The 25,363-nt window shown below is 44.4% G+C and overlaps 1 protein-coding gene across 1 annotated transcript; it reads left to right on the top strand.

Moving 5' to 3' along the window:
- Positions 1-11,214: 11,214 nt before the first annotated feature.
- On the top strand, positions 11,215-25,336 carry NCF4 (neutrophil cytosolic factor 4). Its single transcript, XM_081211137.1, has 10 exons — positions 11,215-11,411; positions 14,579-14,663; positions 15,833-15,986; positions 16,275-16,345; positions 17,920-18,047; positions 18,180-18,237; positions 18,971-19,069; positions 19,804-19,934; positions 21,600-21,665; positions 24,776-25,336. The coding sequence occupies exons 1-10, from the start codon at positions 11,386-11,388 to the stop codon at positions 25,002-25,004; spliced, it is 1,047 nt and encodes a 348-aa protein (XP_081067263.1). The 5' UTR covers positions 11,215-11,385; the 3' UTR covers positions 25,005-25,336.
- Positions 25,337-25,363: the final 27 nt, after the last annotated feature.

Below are 25,363 nucleotides of genomic sequence, written 5' to 3' on the forward strand. Positions count from 1 at the left end.
TATCATCTATCTATCTATCATCTCTCTATCTATCTATCTATATCTATATCTATCTATCTATCTATCTATCATCTATCTATCTATCTATCATCTATCATCTATCATCTATCTATCTATCTATCTATCTATCTATCTATCTATCTATCTATCATCTATCTGAAAATTCAGCAGCATTTAGTGCAAATTTATCCTAAAAAGACATTTTTGTATGATTTTGACACACACAGTCAAAACCATACAAAAATGTGTTTTTTAGGAGAAACATGCACTAAAATGCTGCTGAATTTTTATGAGGATTGGGGGGGGGGTGGAAATCACAGATAGGTACAGAAATGTGAAGAACAGGAAGGAAGATGGGGAAAATGAGAAATGCAGAGAACCAAAATTGAGAGATTTGTCCATCCCTACTTATATGCATAGACATGTGTATTTAAATGTTTGTCTCATATATACAGAGGGAGGGCTGTATATAGCATAATTCCCAGTTTACAGAGATCACCATGACTGCCACCCTGTGCATGGCTTCCTGGGTGTACAGCTCCATTAAACGCTATAGTGCTTACTTCTGACTGCATTGGTTCAACTTGTCAAATAAATTGAGCTTAAACAAAAGGTCTCCAGCCTTTCAATTTGATGTGCAAACAATCTTGCAAATAAAAGTGTTAACTTCTAAACCAGTAGTATGAAACAGGAACTTCATCAAAGGCAAGAAAGGCATATTCAGTGCATGCTTGGCTATTCCCCTTATCCTCCGACTTCCTCTGTGCTAATCTGTCACAAACAAACCTGAAACCTCATTATCACCTCATTCACTTACCAGAACATGGAGGGTTCATCAGAAAGAAAGAAGTCCCGGAGCTGTGCTCCTTAGCACCTTTCCCCCACTACACCACTGTAAATAAATATTTCATTTATGTAAAATATTTTTCCCATCCTTCATCACAAAGTTATATTAGGGTCGGGTGCAATAACGTAAGTCACAATAAGAACTTTCAACTTCAAAAATGAAACTAACAGATAAAAGGAAGAGATAAGAAGCATAGCAAAGTCATCAGGGTTGCCTCCCATGAGGCAAGGTGAAGTGACCGCCTCAGGCGGCAGGATCCACAGGGGCAAAAGACCCAGCCTTCAGGGAATTCATTGCCGCCTGCTGCTGCTGCTGCTGCTGCTGCAGTAGTAGTAGTAGTAGGAGGAGGAGGAGGAGGAGCCAGTGTGGTGTAGTGGTTAAGAGCAGTGGACTTGTAATCTGGTGAACTGGGTTCAATTCCCCACTCCTCCAAATGCAGCTGTTGGGTGACCTTTTTTTTAAAATAATAATATTTATTAGTTTTCCACCAAATTGAACACAACACTACAAAAAACCAAAAAAGAAAAAACATACAATAATACAATGCAATACAAAACAACAACAACTGCAAAACACTAACATACAACTAACAAAACAAAACAAAAACCATTTAAAACACAGTCCAATTTCAATATCTTATCTTTCTTTCGCTAATTTCCACGACCTCCTCACACCTCCCTTTTTGTATTCCACTTCTATTAATTGTTTCAGCAATTCCTTTCCATCTTCCTCTGTTTTCTATCCTATAATTGTCTTAACCCATTCTAACCTTATTTTTCCCTTTAATGCTCTAATAATCTATTTATACTTAATTCCTTATAACATTTCTACTAAAGCCATATAACTTCATTCCAACATCTTTCTAACATTCATTAATTTTACAGTATTTCTGTAAATAGTCTTTAAATTTTTTCCAATCTTCTTCCACCGACTCTTCTCCCTGGTCTCGGATTCTGCCAGTCATTTCCGCCAATTCCATGTAGTCCATCAACTTCATCTGCCATTCTTCCCGGGTGGGTAAATCTTGTGTCTTCCAATATTTTGCGATTAGTATTCTTGCTGCTGTTGTTGCATACATAAAAAAAGTTCTGTCCTTCTTTAACACCAATTGGCCGACCATGCCCAGGAGAAAGGCCTCTGGTTTCTTAAGGAAGGTATATTTAAATACCTTTTTCATTTCATTATAAATCATCTCCCAGAATGCCTTAATCCTTGGGCATGTCCACCAAAGGTGAAAGAATGTACCTTCAGTCTCATTACATTTCCAACATTTATTATCGGGCAAATGATAGATTTTTTGAAGCTTAACTGGTGTCATGTACCACCTATAAATCATTTTCATTAAATTTTCTCTTAAGGCATTACATGCCGTAAATTTCATACCTGTGGTCCATAACCGTTCCCAGTCAGCCATCATTATGTTATGTTCAACATCTTGTGCCCATTTAATCATAGCTGATTTCACTGTTTCTTCCTGAGTGTTCCATTTCAACAGCAAGTTATACATTCTTGACAAATTCTTAGTTCTTGGATCTAACAATTCTGTTTCCAATTTTGATTTTTCCACCTGGAACCCAACTTTTTTGTCCAATTTGTATGCCTCCATTATTTGATAGTAATGGAGCCAATCTCGCACTTTGTTTTTCAATTTTTCAAAGCTCTGCAATTTTATTCTCTCTCCATCTTGTTCCAGAATTTCCCAATATTTCGGCCTTTTGGCCTCCATATTGAGTTTTTTCTGTGCCTTCGCTTCTATTGGTGACAACCATCTTGGGGTTTTCCTCCCTAACAAATCCTTATATCTGTTGGGTGACCTTGGGCTAGTCACACTTCTCTGAAGTCTCTCAGCCTCACTCACCTCATAGAGTGTTTGTTGTGGGGGAGGAAGGGAAAGGAGAATGTTAGCCGCTTTGAGACTCCTTAGGTAAGGTAAAGGGTAAAGGGACCCCTGACCATTAGGTCCAGTTGTGGACGACTCTGGGATTGCAGCGCTCATCTCAATTTACTAGCCGAGGGAGCCGGTGTACAGCTTCTGGGTCATGTGGCCAGCACGACTCAGCCACTTCTGGCGAACCAGAGCAGCGCACAGAAACGCCGTTTACCTTCCCACCGGAGTTGTACCTATTTATCTACTTGCACTGGTGTGCTTTCGAACTGCTAGGTTGGCAGTAGCAGGGATTGAGCAATGGGAGCTCACCCCATCACAGGGATTTGAACCGCTGACCTTCTGATCAGCAAGCCCTAGGCTTTGTGGTTTAGACCACAGTGCCACCTGCATCCCTTGAGACTCCTTAGGGTAGTGATAAAGCAGGATATCAAAACCAAACTCCTCCTCCTCCTCCTCTTCTTCTTCTTCTTCTAGTAGTGAAGGCTGCGGTTCACTCCTTGGAGGCTGGATCCGTACCTCCTTGGCAGTCCCCCAAATGGCACCTCTAAAGGGACCTCTGGGTGAATTGGAGGTGCTGCTGGTCTCCTCCCACCCGCAGGTTTCCTAAAAAAAGAAACCTGTGCTATAGTTGTAGTAGATATGTCAGGGAATTATGTTCCACAACCTTGTTAAATATAATTAAAGTCAACAATAAACTAAAAGCAGATTAAAACAGATGCAATGTCCACGTGTTTGGGAGGGGAATGGGGTATTCCTAACAACTCTCAACACCCTTCACAAACTACAGACCCCAGAATTCTTTGCAGGAAGCCATGGCAGTTTAAAACGGTACTTCGTTGCACACTGTTGCACAATGTGGCTAGGCCATTGGGAGGGTTGAGAAAGGGACTGAGGGGGAAGAAGGAAGAAATCTGTGCGGATGCTGTTGCACAAGGCCAGGAGTTATCCAAACATCCTGAGGCCAGCTTAGACATTTGCCTGATATCTGCCCTCCCTCCCGTTGCTTCTCGGCAGCACAGGACGGGTGTGTGTGCCTGGGTTGGCAGGCTGCTGAGAAGAGTTTCAAATTACAGAGCATCAGAGCCCTGGGCATAAAATTAGCAGCACAGCTTTTTGGAGTGAGGCGCCAGCAGAAAATGTCACATTCAGCAGAAGGAGAAAAGCGGGAGACCTGGAACCTGAAGAATGATTTCTCACTACAGCCACCTTGCTGTTCCCCCACCCTTCCTCTCCCTCCTTCTATAGTTCTGTGCTTCCTGTTCCTGGGAGACCCCAAAGCCTACTGGCTTCTTGATAACAGAGGTTGGAGGCAGAATAATTAGATGGCGTGGCCTCCAAAGCATCATCATCAAGGACTTTGGCTCACATTTCATTTCCCTCCTCTATTCCTATGCAGCCCCTTCCCTCAAATATGGCAAGAATTCACATTCTCCCTTCCAAGAATTTGCTCACAAAAAATGCCCCAAAAGGCTAAGACGAGAGCGAGGCAGCCTGTGCTTTCATTCCTCCAGTGTTTCGGCCTAATTCCTGCTCAGCCGTTTCTTCCTTTGAAGGGAGGACAGCAGGTCACAAATCGTCCATAGATGGGAAGCATCAAAATCAGTGCAAGTTTTGGAAGCAGAGGTGAGGAGCAGAGGTACCGAGGTCTGCAGCTTGCCAGCAACGTGTTCAGAATGACCTCTCTTCACACCTGAGTTGAGGGAGTGGGAGGACATATAATGGAAATCTCCTCTTGCTCTCTCTTCTCAGCCACCCCACTCCTCCTCTAGGGTGACCACTAGAGAGGGAGGAGAAATATTTAGTTCACATTTAAAAGCAAATCTAACAAATGTGCAATTTTTGAAAGGATGCCACCCCCACCCCCTGAGTAAAGAATGATGGGAAACATAAGACAGTATGAAGAAGGGGGTAGGACCAGGGCCCTGGCTATTACAAGAAGCAGCACAGAAATGAAGGATCTTGAAGGAAACGTTGTACAGAGTTCCTTTGCTTTGGGACTGCTTAGCATGACCTGACCACATGTGTTGTGTTAGGGAATCATTCCCCCCTACCCTGAAAACACAGTATTTTTCCAAAATAAAAATAAAACCACAGTATAATTCTCATAATTATTTCCTCTTTCTGCCAGGGGCGAAGGAGTAATTTATTTTAATTCCTATTTAAAGGTGAATCTAACAAATTCACACTTTCTGAAACAATACGAAGCTTAGCCATCCTCTGAAATTTTCACTTCTCTCAATTTTGCAATGCATTCCTCTAACCTTGTAATCTGTACAAAAATGCATACACTAGGGTGAAGTGTGCAAAAAATGTATGTGTTAGAGAAGACAATGTACAAAAATGCATTATATTAGGGAACATTGATTTGCACAAATTTGCATATCAGGGGGGGAAATGCAAGCGAGTGTGTATTTTAGGAGAAAATGGCACTAAAATGCTGATTAATTTTCTTGAGGACTTTTTTAAAAAAAAGTGGAAATGCAAAGAGCTGAGGGTTGAACAATATGAGAAAATGGAAGAAACTGAAACTGACAGATTTGCCCATCCTTACCTTCTGCAAGATAAATGCCAGCAGGAATCTTGCTTATCTGAAAAGAGAAGCGTGTTTGGTATTCATGACAAGTAACTCTAACAGTCGCTGGCACACCTTGGTGCTGGCAGATACCAGGTCTCTTGTTCAATATCCATGCAGTACAATCCTATGCACATCTACACATGTGTAAGTCCCACTGTGTCCAATTGGGTTTACTCCCATGGAAGTGTGCACAAGATTGCAGTCTGAGAAGCCTGGGGCTTAATGGTTCAGATGATTTCCTCTTCCTTCTCTCTGCACCCTTTGTACTTTTCACCATTACTGACATGTGAGGTCCAGGGTTATTCTCCATCATCACTGCAACACTAAAAGAGGCCCTATGAGCTCCTAACAGGGCTCTTCCCTTCTTTCTTTTTCTTTACACATCTGTAAGGGCTGGATCTACCAGCTGGCAGAGTGAGACAGCCAGCTGATTTGGGGTGTCACAAAGGGGCAGTAAACTATATATTATGAGTTAGTTCTTTAATTAGGAACACATGAAGCTGCCTTATACATACACCAGCATTGTCTGCACTGACTGGCAGCAGCTCTCCAGTGTTTAAGGCAGGGGGCTCTCTCAGCCCCACCTGGAGATATGAGGAATTGAACCTGTGATCTTCTGCATGCAAAACAGAAGCTCAGCCTCTGAGTTATGGCCATTCCCAAATAATTTCTTGTTATCTTTTTTTTTTACAGCCAGGGAGGGGATGCTTGTAGAATCTGCTGTCTCAGCTGCCAAGATAACTTATCTGGCCTTGGGCACCATGCACCTTGACTTGGATAGATGGGTGAGTGTGGGGTACCATTTGCTGTTCTTCCTCAGTGTCAGGCATCAGGGAATCCGATCCCCCTTCGGTAGGCTTCCTGGAATAGATAGACAAGGAAGGTTCTTACCAATGTCTTTTATTCAATATTCACAGAGAGAGGCTTAGAAATGCAACCTCTTGGAGTAATGGCATTGCTCCGAGTAATCCCCACCCCGCTTCCCTCCTCAATCATCAACAGCACCACCCACCTTATGGTGGCTGCTTAGGGCCATTTGTCTCTGAGCTCTTTGCTCTCCCACTTTCAATGCTTGCCGGGTTCTGGGACAAGGGGGGGTGGGTCTGGAATGTTTTCTGGTGATAGCAAGTCAGCCAGCTGCTCCAGCTCGGCTTCCCCCTCCTCTTCTCCCATTATTTCCCAGCTTTGCCCCTCATCTACCTCTGAGCTGTGACCTCCTGCAAACCACTGTGGTAAATCTATACTTTCTTGCTTTTCTCTGGAAGCTTCAGGCTGGGGGTGGTGGTGGTCTCCACTATTCCTTCTATCTGTCCAGTCCCTGAGACTCAGGCAGTAAAATGTTGCTGTTGTTGTTGTTTTACAGTGTCTCCAGCAGGTTCAGTCCAGAGGCATTTTGCTGCCTGAAACAAAAGAGAAGATGGTGGCTGAATCTTACTTGAGCCCTGGAAAACAGGACCACACTCTGTGGCTGCCTGTGACTGTGCCTCTGACTGTGAGATCAGGATTCTGGACTAGATGGGACATTGGCCTGATCCAGCAGGGGGCTTCTTCTGTTCTTATCAGTGGCTTTTTGAGCACAGGACAGGCATTTCACACACAGCTCAACACCTCGCCACCACTCCATGTCCTGCAGCATCTGCTGCCTGAAGCTGCCACCTCCCTCTGACAAAATGGCAGGGCTAGCCCTGGCCTCCAAGTTCCTTTCAAAAGGAAGACATTTGTCTGACGATAGGTGCTCTAGCCTAGGCTTTTAGTGCTGCTCAGGAATATGCTGATGGTGTTTCGTGGCATCTCATTCTTCAACAATGTCTCTGAAGAGCAGCCAAGCAGCTCAAATGCAACATCCATTAATCTGTTCCTCCAGAGCAGCTCAATCTGGTGCTCAGAGAGGGGAAAACCTTGAAAGGAGATTTGTGGACTGTGTGCAGCAGACCTTGTCCAGCTCCCTTGTCTTGTCCTGGTCCAATGCCAGAGGAAGTGTGGGGCTCGTCAAAAGCTGCAGGACCCCGGAGAGCTCCAAGTAAGCAATTGGCTCCAGTCAGAGGTTGAGAGCAGAAGGAGGCCTTTAAAGTCCTAGTCCCCAGACTCCCTCCTCCAGCCTCTACCCCCTGGTGGAGAACATCAGAGGCCAACCCTCTGGCCTGAAGATAGGCACTCCTCTTCCTCCTCCTCCTCTGTTCTGTAGCCTCCTTCCCGATGCTGTTGGTGCCAGTGGGAATCCACATTCTGGCCCTACAGGACCAAGTGGTTGCTCCTGTCCAGCAACCTCAGGCCCACTGGTTTCCTGGTCTCCACTGGTTGGCTGAGAGCCTTGAACTTGATCTGGCTCCTTAAGCTCTACAGCCTCTGGCTCTGTGTCTGGATTGCTGGTGGGTTATGGGGCCATGTCACATCCAGACACCCCAAAGGGTATGCAAACCCCCCCTTAAACAGGGAACCTCCAGCTCACATTTTATTTTTAATCACTGTACTATAAAACATTAGTATATTGTATGGTCTGTATTGCAAAGAAAAGGCACGGCTAGTGTTGGGGTTCTGCATAAACCTTCAGGCTCCAGTCCTCTTTGGGCTGTGAATTTCAGTGCATTGCCACAGTCAAGCCATCAGCACTCATCCTGATCTAACCTACATCACCCTGTTCTTGTGAGGATACAATGCTGCTCTGCCCTCATCAGAAGACGGCTGGGGTTCAGGTGTGCAAGAGAAATAAAACGCGCTCGCGATCTTAAGAGGCTGGGAAACCATGGCAAATCCCACAATGTAAAAGTCAGTGTGACAAAAGAACTTTGAAGTGTGTGGGAGATCCAGAGAAAGATGCTGTTTCTAAGGCTCAAAACAATTAATATCTGTATGTGCCCTTGTTAACCTGCGCCGAGGCAAAAGCACAGAGCTGGTTCTTTAAATAGGCTTAAACCCACAGCTCAAAAAGGCAAGCAATTAACCTGTGGAGAGGGCACAGCGAATACTGAAGAATTTATTTAGCGCCCCTTTTATAGCATTCCCTGGACAAAGAGAAAATACTTGAAAAGCTGGAGAAGGGTACCTCGAGGAGACATGACTTTGCATTACAAAAATCACCTGGTGTTTCATAATCCTTACCTTTCCCCCCCTTGAATAGATATGGTACCTTATCTGGGATTGTTATCCTGCACACCGGATTCAAGTGTCTCTGAATTCAATAGGATTTACTTTTGAGCAGCTATGCACAGGGCTGCACTGGCAACTTGGCTCTTGTGGATGTGAAACCTTGCACTGGTTTAAGGTGAAACCAGAACACACAGGAATTTCAAATAGATCTTAAGAACTGCTGATCTGATTCAGAAATAAATACTTTGTGACAAAACTATGTATAAAATCTGACAGTGGATATGCGTGATATTATTTCTGCTATATATCTGTGCTGTCTCAGGAACAATGCTCATGTCCTCTCCTGAATTCACCTCTGTTGGGAGATTTCCTTTTTTTTTTTTAACCAGAAAAATAAAGTGATGGAGAATCATATTGCTAAGCACTGCCAGATGAATTTAGAGCTGGAGATGTAATGCAACGTTGCCCCCACCAGAGATGTAAAATTTAAAGACAGTTGAAGTCATGGGGGTTGGTGGGAAGAAAATTGAAGCAGTACATTTCATCAAATCTTAAACTTCTGTTAAACCACTTTTAAGAGTGTGAAATGTTTGAAGGGTAACATAGGAAACACACCAACACCGTTCTGTGGTTCAGCAAATTTTTGAAATATAAATACCTTAATTTAATTAAAATTACTATTGCAAATATATAGATCTGCTGCATCCCAGGTCCTAGTCCTATACTCTAACCACTACACCAAACTGGCTCTGCATTTTTGAATTTCCTACATCTCTAGATGAAACATAAACCCTATCTTAGCTGAAATATGGATATGCAATCTAACAGAATTTGTTTGTTTTGACCTCAGGGTTATACACACAGTAGATGTAGGGGTGCCTCTCTCTTTCTTTCATCTCTCCCTAATTAACGACATTCATGTATGCAGGCCCAGAGCATGTGGCTTCCTCAAATGCTTTACATGCCATGTGTAAAAATAATCTCTCTTCCCCTTTCCCTCATGAACCAACAGGCCGGATCTAGCTTTTGTGCATGGTGATCTGGCCTCTCATGTCCCTCGGGTTTTCTGAGAAGGAAGCACAAGGACTGTGGTTAGAAAGTTCTGTTAACAGACACCCCAGAGAAAGGAAAGGTGGTGCTGAGTCTGCCTTCTTGGGTTACATGAGGACTGGACACAGTCAGCATTGCTTGAGAAACAAAGGCCTCATCTGTGCTACACATTTAAAGCAATATCATGCCACTTTTAAGCAGCCCATGGCTCCCCTGCCCAAAGAATCCTGGGACCTGTAACTTGTTAAGGTTGCTAAGAATTGTTAGGACACCCCTATTGCAAGGCTGCAATTCCTAGAGTGGTTGAACAGTCAATCCTTCTCTGGAAATTCTGGGAAGGCAGACTGCTGTGGTTCCCTGGAGTGCAACAAAACCAGCACCTGGAATGTTTTTTTATTATTATTTGTTAACTTTATTTCTGTTCTTTAGGAATCGTGAATTTTATTCTATGATTGTGTTTTGTTTAATACTGATTTCTCCTCACCCCTCTGCCTTGTTTGGTCATTAGGGTTGCCACCTGTCCCTAGAAAAACGGGATTGTCCTGTTTTTGCACAAAAGTGGCCCCTGTCCTGTTCGGATTTCAAATGGGACACCTTTCCCGCCGTATTCAAGCTTGGTGGGCCCCAAATGGCGGTTGCATCACTGTTGGTGCGACTGACAAGGAAAATTTACATTTTCGGCTGTTAAGTTGTGGGCGAACATAGCAGACGACACAGCAATTTCTCCAGAGCAGCTCTTTATTTGTAAGCTGGACAGAACTGAACAGCAAACAGCTCAGCCGGCCTGCTTTTATAGGCAGCCGGCTGTCAACAATGTAGCAACAACAACCCAGGGTTTCCCGCCTAAAATAACTGACGTGGAACTGAGTGAAAACTACATACACAATACTCCTGGTGGCCAGGGTGAGAACTTCAATACATAACAGCGGCTTTGTCCCCTTTGCCTCTAGTGCCCTCCAATATTGGCATGTGAGCCCTGGAAGGCTCATTGAAAGGAATCTGGCCCTCAGTGGAGACTCTCTGTCCCCTCTCTGAAAATATGTGTCCCCTCTTTGCAGATATGAGCTCCAAGGTTCCCCTCCCACCACTCTAAGTGGCAGCACCACATTTTAAGGCCACTTTACATACAAGAAGGGCCTGCAGATGGGCAGGTGGCCCGTAGAAAGTGTGCTGCACCCTGGAGAAACTCAAAAGCCATCATTTTTCTGAGCAGTGTTTCTGACGAGCGAATATGCTCTCATTTTCACTTTAAACACCTTTGCATTTAACATGCAGGTTTCAAAAACCAAAACAGCATCAGAGGGACAGGAGGAGGGGGCTGATAATCAATAGGATCAGAATAGGCATGGAGGGGAGGAATTAACCCTTTCCTGCCAATTTAACTCCTCTTAAATGCAAAAATGTGTTTAACATCATCTGTCCTCATTTCACCCTGAGTGTATTCTCTGCCTGGCACATCCTGACTGAGTCATTTTACATTTGTGCAAGTGGGTTCTTCAAAAAGGGGGTTGGGTGGGTTGCTGCCTTTTAAATGCTCCAGAGCCCAAATCTCACAGCTTTGTTCAGGTGTCAATATTTACTTGGGTGGGAAACTGGCTTCTATTGCAGTTTGGCCTTACTTGTGCATGTGTGTGTTTTAAAATAGGGTCAAGCATTTTTGACACAGGCATATGCACAACTCTTCTCTCTGTTTCAAAAGCCCCATTCTTTCAGTTGCACTTCCTCAAATTGGACGAGGGAGGGGAAGGCCGATAAAAGGCAGACTCTTCTGAAAACAGAGAAGTATTCGGAGGTCTCTGAAGCCTCGTAGAGAGTTTGCAGTGCACATTTTAGGCCAAGGCAGGGTGCTGAGTTTGCCTTGCCTGAGCTGTCTGAGGTGTGGAGAAGCTGAAGGACCATTAATCCCTTTGGCTCTCGTGCTGACAAGGAACTGTAGGAATGTCTCAACAGCTGCGAGGCGAGAGGTGAGTCCCTCAGACACTTTCTCCTGGATACTCTAGCTTTTGCTTGAAAGAAAATGTCAGGAGCAAAGGGGGACAGGGGGCTCTCACACCTTTAATAGTTGTGTAGAAGAGGGCAGTGATGGTGGGCACCCATTGGAACTGGTAGCACAGAAGGCAGGCAGCCCAGCAGTAGGTGGAGCCAGAGCCAATGACAGGCAGAGGCCATTAATCCTGGTTTTGCTTCTATCCTCCTCCCTGATGAGTTCTGCAAAGAGGGGGAAGCTGCCAGGGCCACCCAGTGGACTGGATGTAAGTAAGAAGGCAGGCAGGCAGGTGGAGGGTGACTGAGGACAGACTGAGGTTGGTGGGGCACTGCCCCATTAGCTTCAGTGAGGCAGCCTCCACTGGAAGAAAAGATTGTCAAGCAATCCTCTTCTGTAAGACCAGGGGTCAGCAAACTTTTTTAGCAGAGGGCCGGTCCACTGTCCCTCAGACCTTGTGGGGGCCCAGACTATATATATATATATTTGGGGGGGGGAGAGAATGAACGAATTCCTATGCCCCACAAATAACCCAGAGATGCATTTTAAGTAAAAGCACACATTCTATTCATGTAAAAACATGCTGATTCCCAGACCGTCCGCGGGCCGGATTTAGAAGGCGATTGAGCCAGATCTGGCACCCAGGCCTTAGTTTGCCTACCCAGGTACAAGACTGTTGGAAATGCAGGAGCCTACAGTCCTCTTCTCATTTGGCCACTCTCATTTGAACAGCTCTCTGGAAAGTTTGTCTACTTGATCCAATGTTTGGATCTGCCTCTAGAAAACATAACAATGTCAAAGACTGGTGAGCTTCTTTTAATAATAATAATAATAATAATAATAATAATAATAATAATAATAATAATAATTTATTATTTATACCCCGCCCATCTGGCTGGGCTTCCCCAGCCACTCTGGGCGGCTTCCAAAAAAATATTAAAATACTGTAATACATCAAACATTAAAAGCTTCCCTAAACAGGGCTGCCTTCAGATGTCTTCTAAAAGTCTGGTAGTTGTTGTTCTCTTTGAAATCTGGTGGTAGGGTGTTCCACAGGGAGGGTGCCACTACCGAGAAGGCCCTCTGCCTTTTGCGGGAGAGAGTCCTACAAGACCTGAGCAAATACTAAGGTGGCTCTGGTCTTAGATGCAAAAGAGGGCAGGACTCCTTTTGCAAGGAATACCTGGTAAAATTCCTTCTTCTACACAACTATTTGAGGAGTGAGAGCCCTGTCCCCTTTTGCAGCTGGCCCCTCTAGTTTTAAATTATAAACTGTTTCAATTCTTCAACTCACTGGTGGGGAATCTTCAGCCTGCAGGCCTAACCAGGCCAGTCATTTGGTCATCCTCATTTGGTCCACGAAGCTGCTTTGGCCAAACCATCGCCACCTGCCCTTCACCTGATATCATATAAGGTTAAGGTAAAGATGTGCTTGGGCCAAACTGGAGGTTAAGCTAACCCCTTTCCAGCCCCGTGAGGAGCGCGGGGAGCATTCGCGCAACACACCTACACACTGCAGCTGACATACTAATGTGTCACCACACACAGTTTGGAAAGCTCTGCCCTAAAGTAACCTACTGTCCTCAGGTGCAGTAGGGAGCACTGACCCATCACCGTGGGGATTCGAACCACCAACCTTCTGATAGGCAAGCCCAAGAGACCACAGTGTCATCCATGTCCTCTACTTTTACCTTTTTACTTTTTCCATCACCGCTGTTCAGTTGGCTATTTTAGGTGGAATGGAACAGGTTGCCATCTTGTCCTTTGCCTCAGGTAGCAAAATATCTTGCTTGTTTCATTCATTCATTCATTCATTCATTCATTCATTCATTCATTCATCTGATTTCTTACCCATCCTTCACCATAAAGCCCAAGGGCAGGTTACAGCAATATACTGTAGTATGCAGTTTTAATTGTTTATAACAGTTACAATTATAAGAACAAGTGAAACCATTTCAACCAAAACAAAGCAGTCTAGATTCAACAAGAGAGATGGGTCCTGCAAAAACACAATGCTTTACCTGCCAAAGGGGAAAGCTATTCAGTTTATGGTGAATGTTCTACAACAGAGGTGCTAGGTGTACCTCTGTGGCAAGGGAGTTCCACAATTTAGGAGTGCCACTGAGAAAGCCCTCTTCCAGGTCACTACCCCCCCCCCCACATTTCCAAGAGTGGTGGAACTACCAAACGAGCCTGTTTGCCTGCCCCGACACCCAATGTGGCCTGTAGGGATGGAGGTGGCCTTTCAGCTAGACACCAACTTGGATGGCTTTAAAAGAGGATTTTCATGGAGTTTAAGGCTATCAATGGCAGCTAGCCATGATGGCTATGCTCTGCTTCTATGGCTGGAGGCAGCAATGCTTCTGAATACCAGTTGCTAGAAACTGCAGGAGGGGATAGGGCTCTTATGCTTGGGTCTGCTCCTGAGTTTCCCACAGGTGGCCGCTAAGAGACCAGGATGCTAGATGCGTCATTGACCTGACCCAGCAGGCTCTTCTTGGGTCCTTATGTTCTTAGATTTTGGGGGACTAAGTCATTTAGGGCTTTAGATACCAATGTGTCTATTGTTTGTGCTTTTTCATTCTATGTACAGTCATACCTCGGGTTACAGACACTTCCGGTTGCCTTTTTTTGGGTTACGGACTGCTGAAACCAGGAAGTACCAGAACAGGTTACTTCCGGGTTTTGGCGGGTCGCGCATGTGCAGAAGCGCTAAATCAAGCTTTGTGCATGCGCTGCTGCGGGTTGCGAACTCTGCGGGTTGTATTATTCGTATTTGTAATACACCCTGATTTTTAATTCATAGGTGGGTGGGGTAGATGTCTCTTGCATCATGACTGCCACCAAAATAATGGCTGTCCTCGTCTTCACTAATACCGTATTGGCCCGAATATATAAGCCACACTCCCCCCCCCCCAATTTCCAATCATGAAAAGTTAAAGTGCGAATTATACCACGACCTTACACGCCAGCAAAGTGGTGTGGTCCCCCCCCCCCAGGAAGCAGCCCGGGAGCACGGGGCAACGGCACCCATCCCATCTGCGGCTCCTAAGCCTCCTCCAAGCTGCCGAATTTTAAAGATACAGCTTATTTGCCGGGGCGGTTTATATTCAGGCCGATATGGTAATCTCTTCACTTGTTTTCCAGTGATTTTGACCAGCTTCCCGATGATGTGCCTGTTTCTGCTAACATCGCAGACATTGAGGAGAAGAGAGGCTTCTCCAGTTACTACGTAAGAGAAGGACTTTTCTTATGAGTTTTGATCTGGGGATTGATGGGGAAACTGGAACTGCAGGAAATGTTTCCTTTTTGGGCAAACAGAATGTATCATTTCACAAAAGGAACATTTCACATGGGAAATTACTTGCTTCACAGCACTAAATTTCACAATACAGTACTGTGATGACTGATGGTTATTACACAGCCTTATCTGTTAGACTCTTTCAAACATAAGCAAAATTCCCTGATAATGTAATCCTGTACATTCTGAATGGGGAACCTGCCTCCTTCCAGATGTTGTTGTGCTACAACTCCCATCATTGGCCATGCTGGCTGGGGACTGATGAGGAGTTGTAGTCTAACAATATCTGGAGGGCCACAGGTTCCTTGCTCTGCCATAGATGTTTACTCAGAAGTAAGCCCCTGAGATACTCAGTGGGACTTAATCACAGGGAATTGTGCATAGGATTCTGCCTAAATATGCATTGGGACATAATGCTAAACCGTAGTTTAGTGTTATGTGAATGAACTTGGGAGCAGAGGTTCTTCCCTCCCATCTCCTCTGGAGCAGCTAAGCAGAGGAAATAAGAAGTGTTCATTTCTGTTTTCAGCTAACCATGGTTTGAGATTATGCGCAGAGCAGACAAACTATGATTTGTGTTAGCTATGGTATGAGGAAACAAGGCCACTTCAATCTGAGCCTAAACCACAGTTAACATTAATCCTGGTTCTGGATTTGTACATAACAATAAACTACAGTTCTCTGAGAATTGAAGCCTAAATGGTTGTATTATGTTCTCAGTATTCAGTGCAAAACCCACTTATACTCCAGCGCCACTGAGAAAGTCAAGCACAGAAAGATGGTTTGCATATTTGTATGTTCCTGTCTTTCCCCTGCCTATTTTAAGGGTATAAGAAGCTTAAGCTAAGTCAGTCTACAGGTCCAATTAATTCACACCCCATAGTTCTTTTCCAGGGATGTGGAATCTGCAGCGCTCCAGATGTTGTTGGACTCCAACTCCCATCAGCCGCAGTTCACATAGCCAGTGATGGGAGATGATAGGAATTGTAGTCCAGCAGCATCTGGAGGGTCACAGCTTCTCCATCCCTGGTCTATTTTGACAATAGTTTTCCAAGTCACGCTACTCAGTGTCCTTTAACTGGTGTCTTCTTCTCTCCCAGGTCTTTGTGATCGAGGTGAAAACAAGAGGTGGAGGCAGGTATATGATATTCCGCCGTTACAGCCAGTTCTATAACTTGCATGCCAAGCTAGAGGAAAGATATAGTTCAGAAAGCAGAAACAGTCGCTTTTGCTGTCTACTCCCTGTCCTTCCTGGTAAGACATAAGAACTTTCCTATACCTGTCTTTCATTCTTAGATAAATATTTTAAAGAATCATTCAAAGTGGCTGAGTAACTGGATAACAGTAAATTCAGATGCTTCCCATGTGTTCCTCCTTTGGATTTTCCGGCACTTGTGTCAGGAGATGTTTGAGGAATTCATTATTTATGAATTCAGATACAAGCTGCCGTGCTCTATACCTACCAGGCTAATGTGTGGATCAGAATGTCATTGTTCTTTGGATTTCACTCTTTTCTGAATCTCTTAATTTGGTGTTTTCCAGGAAAAGTTTATGTTGGTGCAAAGAGGGAGATTGCTGACAGCCGAATCCCAGTACTCAATGCGTACATGAAGGTAACTCTGGGCAGAACTGTCCACACTGGTGCATGAGGTTGTTTTTATATTGGATCATAAACTGAATGCAAAACCTATGCAGGGTATGAGTGAGCATTATTCCACTCCAACGGCATTCAAATATGGCTCAAAAAAACGGGGAAGCAACAAGGCAAAGAATTGCATTTGTTTCATATGAACTTTGCCATCACAGCTTCCTCCAAAGAATCATGGGAACTGTAGTTTGGTGAAGGAGCTCAGAATAGTTCATTGGCCATCACTGCCCACCCTTCTAGACTACAATTACCAGAGGTTGCTGAGGGAAGGGAATGACCGCTAAACCAGCTTGAATGTTATTATTTTCCTTGCCGCATTTGGCTTCGCTAAAGGACACTAAAGAAAGTAATCCATTTTGTAGGAATGAATCCATGCCAAATTCATAGATTTTAAAATCACTCCTCCACACATACAATGGGGCCACTATGAACATGTAGAGGAATTTTCATTTTCTATTTAACAAGATTTATATACCACATAATAATGATGATATAACTTGCCTATGTGTAGATATAACAACAACAACAGCAACATTTTAAAAAATGTAAATGAAGCTAACAGTTTTCTAAAACATAATGTGGGCAAATATGAGGTAAAAAAATTTCTTGCATCATCAGATCACATAATTTCAGGTCAACCGTTATGTGCTAACCTGACAACTTTGGCTTAACTACAACATATCAGGAAATGGCTAAGGAAACCTGCAAGAGCTTGCCTTCTCATCAAGGGGAAATACCATAACTCGCAATGAATGGGTTATAGTACCCGACCTCCCAATCAGACGCTTAGGCCCAATGTGCAGCATGAAGCCTGTAGTTGCCCAACTCTGACCTAATAGTTGAGAGGATTCCTAGCATCCCGCTCACATGTTCAGGGATTATGTGAGGGGACTGCATTTGCAGTTCCCACCCCAGAGGTACAGCTTTATAGTCACACAGAACTCTTTCTCCTTAATGTTGTACATGTATCAGTGTTTAAGAAGTGGGGCCAATACACAAAATCCTACTTCACTCCCACATATTCATTGTAAGGCAAAAGGTAAAAAAGGTAAAGGACCCCTGCATGGTTAAATCCAGTCAAAGGCGACTATGGGGTTGCGGTGCTTGTCTTACTTTCAGGCCGAAGGAGCCGGCGCTTGTCCACAAACAACTTTCCGGGTCATGTGGACAGCAGGACTAAACCGCTTCTGGTGCAATGGAACACCATGATGGAAACCAGAGCACATGGAAACCTTCCTGCCATAGCAGTACCTATTTATCTACTTGCACTGGCATGCTTTTGAACTGTTGGTTGGCAGAAGCTGGGACACAGCAACGGGAGCTCACCCCGTTGTGGGGATTCGAACCGCCAACCTTCTGATCAGCAAGCCCAAGAGGCTCAATGGTTTAGACCACAGTGCCACCCTCGTTATATTCATTATAGATGGGTGGGGTGGGGGTAAACAGCCCCAGAGAGATCTCCTGTTGCTCTGGAGCAGAATCTTATCAGGGGTCATGCCCCATATTCATATACCCCCCTCTTGTTTTCCTTTGACACAGAAATTGCTTAGCTTCCCAGCCTGGTTGCTGCTAGATGAAGATGTCCGATTGTTTTTCTACCAGTCGGAGTTTGACAGTCAGCAGGTACCTCAGGGGCTGCGAAGGCTTCGCCCACGCACCCGTCGCGTGTGAGTATCTCCTCCCCAGTCTTTCTGCCAAATAAATAAGACCCCCCTTTTTTTACCTGCCTGGAATTTAATCCTGTAGCTTCTTGGCCATGCATCCAAATGACACATTGCTCTCCCTCTTCTTGGTGACAGCAAGAGCGTTTCACCCCAGGAACCTGGCTTTGACCGACTGGCAGCCCCACGGGCAGAGGTGGGTACCTTATACAGCAAGTCGCAGAGGTGTATAAGATTGAATTTCTTTGAAGATATGGAATGTAGGGGCTCATCAACACTTCCCTTGTCCTATGCCTGGAAAGCATGTGTCTGAGCAGTTTTCCACGTTTTCTAGGTCTGGGTCCAAGCAGTTTTGCCTTTGCCCTGCTGCTTTCCCCCAGAAAACCCACTCTTCAGCACTAAATTGGGACAAACAGCAATCCACCAAAAACCCGATTGCCATTTCTTCTGATTCAATATTAAATATCAGGTTTCCTCGGGGGAGAGTGGTGGGGCGTACGGGGGTGTGGATAAGCCCTATGTTTCTAATACCAAAAAGATTGTTAAAGTAGTTACCCAGCTTGTGCAAATAAGTATTTTGGCTTAGGAGAGCATATTGTTTAGATACCATGGGTCACCCTAGTTTGGGATTCATAAACTTACCTTAAACTCTAGTTTACAATCCTGGTTTGATCCTAGTTTGTTTGGGAGCAACAACCCAGAATGCTGGGTTTTCACATTGTGGGAAACCAAGCTTAATAGATAGGAGAAATATAGTTGAAGTTAAAGTGTGTGTGTGTGTGTAATAGAATAATAAACTCTGCAGTCTCATTTATTGGACATCCCCTTCAATGATTGGAACTATGGGGATGTGATCTTTATCTTCTGTGAGCCTAGACTCAATCCATTCCTCCAGTTCTGTTACTTTATTTGTTTGGTTCTTTCGATAGGCACTGTTTGATTTTACTGGGTCCACTAAACTGGAACTGAGCTTCAAGAAGGGAGACTTGATTTATTTGCTCAGCAGGGTCAACAAGGACTGGTTTGAGGTAAATATCAAGGCCTTATCTGATCACATATTACTGGCTTGATTTCTAATGTCTATCCAGCTTGGAGTGTGCTTTTAATCAGGGGGTGGATTAGCTTTATTGCCATTGCTGGATAGATAAAGACATCACCAAATTTTGAGGATGGATTTGTGATTCCACTCCAGGTCAGAAGTGTGTGTGTGTGTTTTAAATGGACAATCCAGACAGCTGTGTTGTCGTGCCTAGTTTGTTGCTTTTTGGCCAGATTTTTGTCATTAATGGCACATCCATATTTGGTCATTTTACTTACTGCCCTAGTCTTCTGCAGCTCATTTCCCAGCCCCCTCATTCCCTCTTAAGAAGATCTCTTTTTCACTGCACTCATCAAAGGAGATTCTGTGCCACATCCATTGTTAAGTTGTGGGCGAACATATCAGATCACACAGTGCTTCTTCAAACAGCTCTTCTTTATTCTGAGGCCCGAATTGAACTGAGCTGAAGGGCTCAGTCAGCCTGCTTATATAGAGTTCCAGTACCTTGTTACTGTAACAACTTTCTAAAACTATCCAATCACTGAACGTCACTTTTGATCCTTCATTTGCATAACTATCTACAGTATCCCCCTGCTGGCCCAGGGTGAGAACTTCAGTACATAACATTCATAGTCAACAAATTCTTGCCATTGTGCTCTCACACAACCATAGAGGCGTGCCACCTTTTTAAAGACATTGCTTCTCCCCACCATCTTGTCTCAGGGAACTGTCCGAGATGCCACTGGAATTTTCCCAAGTGCTTTTGTGGATATCATCAAAGAACTCCCCCAGGAAGAGGATACCATCAACTGGCTGCGCTGCTATTATCATGATGACAATGTCAGCAGCATCAGGTAGGGGAAACTTCTTCAGACGTGGGGCCACCTTCTGTTCTGGGTAACCAATAGTGGGTGGGGCCAGAGGCAAAAATGGGTGGAGCAAAGAATGTAAATTCATTAGGATAGTTTCCACATGCACCTCTTCCTATCCTCCATCCAGGCAAATGAACGGCATTGTCAGAGGTCAGTGACACATTTCAGCCAGGCGAACTATTCAAGGAGGGGCATTGTCTGGGGATAGGGGATGTGGCTGGGGAAAATGTTTGGATTTGGATTTGATATCCCACTTTATCACTACCCGAAGGAGTCTCAAAGCAGCTAACATTCTCCTTTCCCTTCCTCCCCCACAACAAACACTCTGTGAGGTGAGTGAGGCTGAGAGACTTCAGAGAAGTGTGACTGGCCCAAGGTCACCCAGCAGCTGTATGTGGAGGAGCGGGGAATCGAACCCAGTTCACCAGATTACGAGTCTAAAGATGTGTGGTTTAGGGAGAGTGCTGAGGGCTGGATAGAAAGGCTTGGAATTGCTGCTTCTGGGGAGCTATTACAGCAACCTGGATTGACTCTTTATTTATTTTTATTTATTAAATTTGTATACTGCCCTTCATCTCAGGGCAGTTCACAACATGAAAATACAAGATAAAAACATGAAATACATAATAAAAGCAAGAACAACACCCCCACAAACCAATAATCCTCACCATTGCTTCCCACAAACATATTTAAAAAGGGTATCAGATGTTAATCAGCCCAAGGCCAAGTTGAAGAGGAGACTCTTGCCTCTGCTGTAAATTCAGCAGATAGTTTTAGGAAACTGCTGCCTCTTGAATCCTCCCACCCAACAATATGGGAATTAATAGTTCTGACATAGCTTGCAAGGTAGTTGTTAGAGATACTAGATAATGCACCTGATTCATTGCTCTGAATGTTGTTGTTGTTGCAAAATGCTAATCTTTATGCTGAGTTGGGGAGAGAACTTGCATATTCAAGAACCCCTGAAGTCCTATATGCAGAGTTTCCACAGAACCCGGCCATTTAAACACACACATGCCTTTCTTACTGGAACATGGGGTGTTTGTGTATTTTCCATTTAAGCACTGATACAATGTCATGTTGTTTCCAGATGACCTGCTTGTTAAGCATTTCTCCCGATTTGTTTGCACAAAGTTTCCCACAAGATTTTACAAAGTCTGCTGTTTGTTGAGCATGCTTTCTGTTTGGGTTGCGGAGAGGTTATCATACCCTCCAACATTTCTCCAATGAAAATAAGGACATCCTAAGGAAAAGTGGGACATTCAGGGATCAAATCAGAAACTGGGACGGCTTTTCTAAATCAGGGACGTCCCTGGAAAATAGGGACACTTGGAGGGTCTGGGTTATAAGGTGTTGTATTAAGCAATTGTTATCCCACACTTTCTTGTGCATTTCCCCATTACTTTCCCTACTGCAGAAAGGCCCGATTTCTTTTTGGAACTGGATTTGTCCTGCTAGAGCACCAACTCCACTTTAATGCACAACTTGATTTTTCTGGTCTGTGATCAAATCCCTTCTGCAAAACAGCCACAGTTTGGAAAGGGGCCACAGACTGAGTTCAAAAAGTGAAGTGCAAGCAAGCCCTTCCTGTTGGATTTCCTCTTTTGCACTTCTGCTGCAAGCTGACCTCGTCCCTCTCTCTTTTAGGGACATATCGGTGGAGGAGGACCTGAGCAGCACCCCACTATTCCAAGACCTCATGGAATTAATAAGGTAAAAAGCACAGAAAGAAAGAGCTCTCTCAGGCAAAATACACTTAAATCATTTGCTCTTATGTGCACTTTGCTGAAATTCCAAATGACCTCTGCAATTGTATCTGGAAAAGATTTGCTGTATTAGGAGTTGAATTGCTTCCATGGTCCCTTAAACCAAAATAACTGAAAGAATCCCTTCATTATTATTTTTTTGCTCTTAACAAGTGGAGGGAGTCTTCTGTTCCTTGAAGTTGTTTGTGCTGCTCTTCTCTTTGGAACTTTGAATGGGGAAATTTGTGTCTTTAGTTTGTCATTCCAGTGCAAATCTCTAGTGTAGGGTATGCTCACACTGCTATTAGCGCGTATAGTCCCCTTACCTAATACTACGTACTGTCCTGATTTGCACTCCGCTTCCTTTATTTAGTGCCAAATTTAGCAGCTCATTAAACAGATAAATTGGTAAGTGTGTCCATTAGTGCTAACTTTAGCATAGGATCTTTCTTCCTGCTCATTGTCTTGTCCTTCCTGCTTTGCTCTTATTGGGATGCTATGGCTTTGCGCACGTGCTTGTGAGTTAATCTGATTTTGGTCCTGTGCACTACTCAACTACTTTCACAAAGGAAATCTTAACTTTTAATCTAAAGGGCATAGGTGCCACAACACTAAAGGCCTGGTCCCTATTTTGTGCAGAATGGACATCCCTATAAGATGCTGTCTGCGGGAGGCCCTTACCTAGGGAGTGCAGTGTTCAATACTGTAGTGTATATAAAGACTGATAGGCTATTTCAGGTATCCTGGTCCCAAACTATACAAAGCTTTATACACCCAAACCAGAACCTTGAACCTAGCCCAGTAGCTAACTGGTGACTCATGGTATAAACATGATGGTGATATCCTTCCCCAGTGACCAGTCTCATGGGCAGCACCACATGGAACACATTGCAGTAATCTAGCCTGGATGTTACCAGTGCATGGACGACAGTGTTATGAGAATAGAAGGAAGAATAAAATGTAACTATTTTGAGAGCGAGAGAGCGAGAGAGAGCGCTACAACCAATCAGGAGAGGATCAAATACTGTATTTTTCGCTCCATAGGGCGCACCGGAACATAGGGCGCACCTAGTTTTTAGACGGGGAAATCAATAAAAAAAATCTCCCCCCCCCAGCCCCAAAGAGCAGCGTACAGGCTGCGCACAACTTCTCCCTGCAGGAGGGGCTGCACGCGGCTATGGCACAAGCCTGCATTCGCTCCATAGGACGCACACACATTTCCCCTCAATTTTTGGAGGGGAAAAACTGCGTCCAATAGAGCGAAAAATACGGTATGTACTGGTATGTGCCGCAAATCAGTTGCACAGCACACACAACTTCAAAAATGTATATTGTCCAAGGACAGCCAGAACCAATGATCCAGGGACAAATACTGCTTGCAGTTGAAGTTTGCTGATGCAGGTGGAGCCTAAGAGCTGAATCAACCATGTCACCATTTTTAATGAAGCTGAAATTTGTGTGGAGGACCACAGGAAACTTTCACATGTATGGAAACTAACTTGGTTTGGCCTACTTGTTTGCATTTGTGTGTGTGTGAGTGTGTGTGTGTGTGAGAGGGGTTGGGGGTTGGGGTGGGAATGGCTTTAAAAGATTTAGACAGATTCATGGAGGAGGTGCTTTCAATGACTGCTAACCATAATGGCTATGTTCTACCTCCCCTGTCAGAGGCAGTATGTCCCTGATTTCCAGCTTCTTGGAATTGTATGTGGGCAGAGGGTTGTAGCGCTCATGTCTTGCTAGCAGGCTTCTCACAGGCTTTCGGCTGGCCACTGTGAAAACAGGATGCTGGACTATAGGGGCCATTGGCCGGATTCAGCAGGCTCTTCTTCCATTCCTAAAATCAGCCACACCCACAGGGCATTGTTTTTATACCCTGCCACCCTCAGGTCACACTACAAAGCCTTCACATCTCTCTCTCTCCCTCCCCCCCCTCTCCCGCCCCCAGCTTGGTCTCCTCAGAAGGAGCTGCCAGGACTACACCCAGGAACGTTTGCTTTTGTGTATGGCTGCCCCATGTGGCGAATGATCAGAATTTCATTTTGGAACATTTGCTTTGCAAAAACATGTATGCTAAGCTCACAGTTTATGCAAGGGTTCAGTTCCCAGGAACTGCACACAAACACCAAAAATGCGTATAGCCAGGAAGGGCCCTTAATCCCGTAAAAAAAAAAAAAAAATCCAACAAAGAAAAAAAACAGCACTTACCAACAAATGATGGCTGTGTTACTTAGTCTTCCTCTTCCTCTTCTGAGCCTGGCATTGCTTCAGGGAATGAAATCACAACAGGGGTGGGGGGTGGGGTTTCACCGGTAGCCAGCTGAAGACGGTAAGCTTGGCCGTAGTCCAGCTTCAGAGCTGGGGTCGGCTTCCAGATCACGTCCCCTTGCTCTGAGACCACCTCTGCTTGTTCTCTGTGCTCTCGCTGGGCCCTATATCAGTCTCTGACTCTCTGACAACACCCAAACACTCTCCCAAGGTTAGTGCAGTTGCTGATGGGATTGCCAGCTTCTGACATTTTTCTACTGTGCATTTTGATTTTTCCGGTGTTTTTCCAATTTCTTTATTTTCCGATCGCCTGTGTATTGTTGTGTTTGTGTAAGAAAGGTGAGTGTAAGTTGTGGGCTTGCTGTATACTAGGCACAATTGCATAGAAGAGCGTGTACATCAGCAGACATTTGCACTGAAATTCTTTTGAATTTTCATGAGGACTTTAGAAAAGAAAATCACAAACAGATCTGGAAATATGGGTAACTAAACTTTAGTAAAATGAGAAACCCAAAGAAACGAAAAATGGAAAATGAACACATCAGGATAAACACAGACTTCCCCATGCCATGTATGCTTTCCTTGTGGACTAGGATGGCTTGCTCTGTTCAAACAAGCAGCCCCCTGACTTGCCTTCTGAGATTGTGTGGTTCAGGGGTGGAGAGCTACATTCATTGGTAGCCTCTGAGAGGTCAGGGGTCAGGGTTGGTGGGGCCATAGGCAAAACTGGCCAGAGCAGTGGCTTTACCTTTGTGCAGTAGGATGTGGGTCATCAGAAGAAGCCATAGGATTAATGTCTTTTTCTTTTTCCAGCCGAGCGTTTGCACGTGACGATATTGCCCTGAATTACCGTGATGCTGAGGGCGATCTGATCCGCCTGCTGTCTGATGAGGATGTTGTACTCATGGTGAAGCAGGGCAGGAGTTGGCCTTTTGAGAAGCACATCTTCCCGTGGAAACTGCATGTTACTCAGCAAGATGATTACAGTGTCTATGACCCAGCGGGAGCTGGAATCGCAGCACAAACAGCAACAGAACCATGATCCTTGTTGTTAGTGCTGCTCAACGGGTGTGTGTGTGTGTGTGTGTAATACAACAACCTGGAACCATGTGGAACTGTCCTGCAGGACTTTCTCCATATTTTACTACACATTTTCTTTGGTTAACAATATGCATTGCATTATCACAGAGGGTTATTTTGGGTTTCTCCTAAATACAGGTCCTCGTGTTGAGTTAGACTGTACCCACGCACCTCTCTTCTTGTGGGCTTTTTGGCTACTATGTTCTTGATTTAGAAGATTGTTATTATTTTATTATTATGTTAATGTAAGTTATATGATAACATTGTATTGTAGTAAAAAAGTTACTATAAGCATGCTCTGGGTTCTGTCAGTCACTTCTA

This window comes from Podarcis bocagei (assembly GCF_964188305.1).
Source record: "Podarcis bocagei genome assembly, chromosome: 10".
In the NCBI taxonomy this organism is placed as follows: domain Eukaryota; kingdom Metazoa; phylum Chordata; class Lepidosauria; order Squamata; family Lacertidae; genus Podarcis; species Podarcis bocagei.

Excerpts from the sequence above, each read along its gene's own strand:
- NCF4 (XM_081211137.1), top strand. The coding sequence starts at position 11,386 with ATGTCTCAACAGCTGCGAGGCGAGAG. Across the intron at positions 18,048-18,179 it reads CGCCCACGCACCCGTCGCGT|CAAGAGCGTTTCACCCCAGG; the intron begins GTGAGTATCTCC and ends TCTTGGTGACAG. Across the intron at positions 19,070-19,803 it reads TCAACAAGGACTGGTTTGAG|GGAACTGTCCGAGATGCCAC; the intron begins GTAAATATCAAG and ends ATCTTGTCTCAG.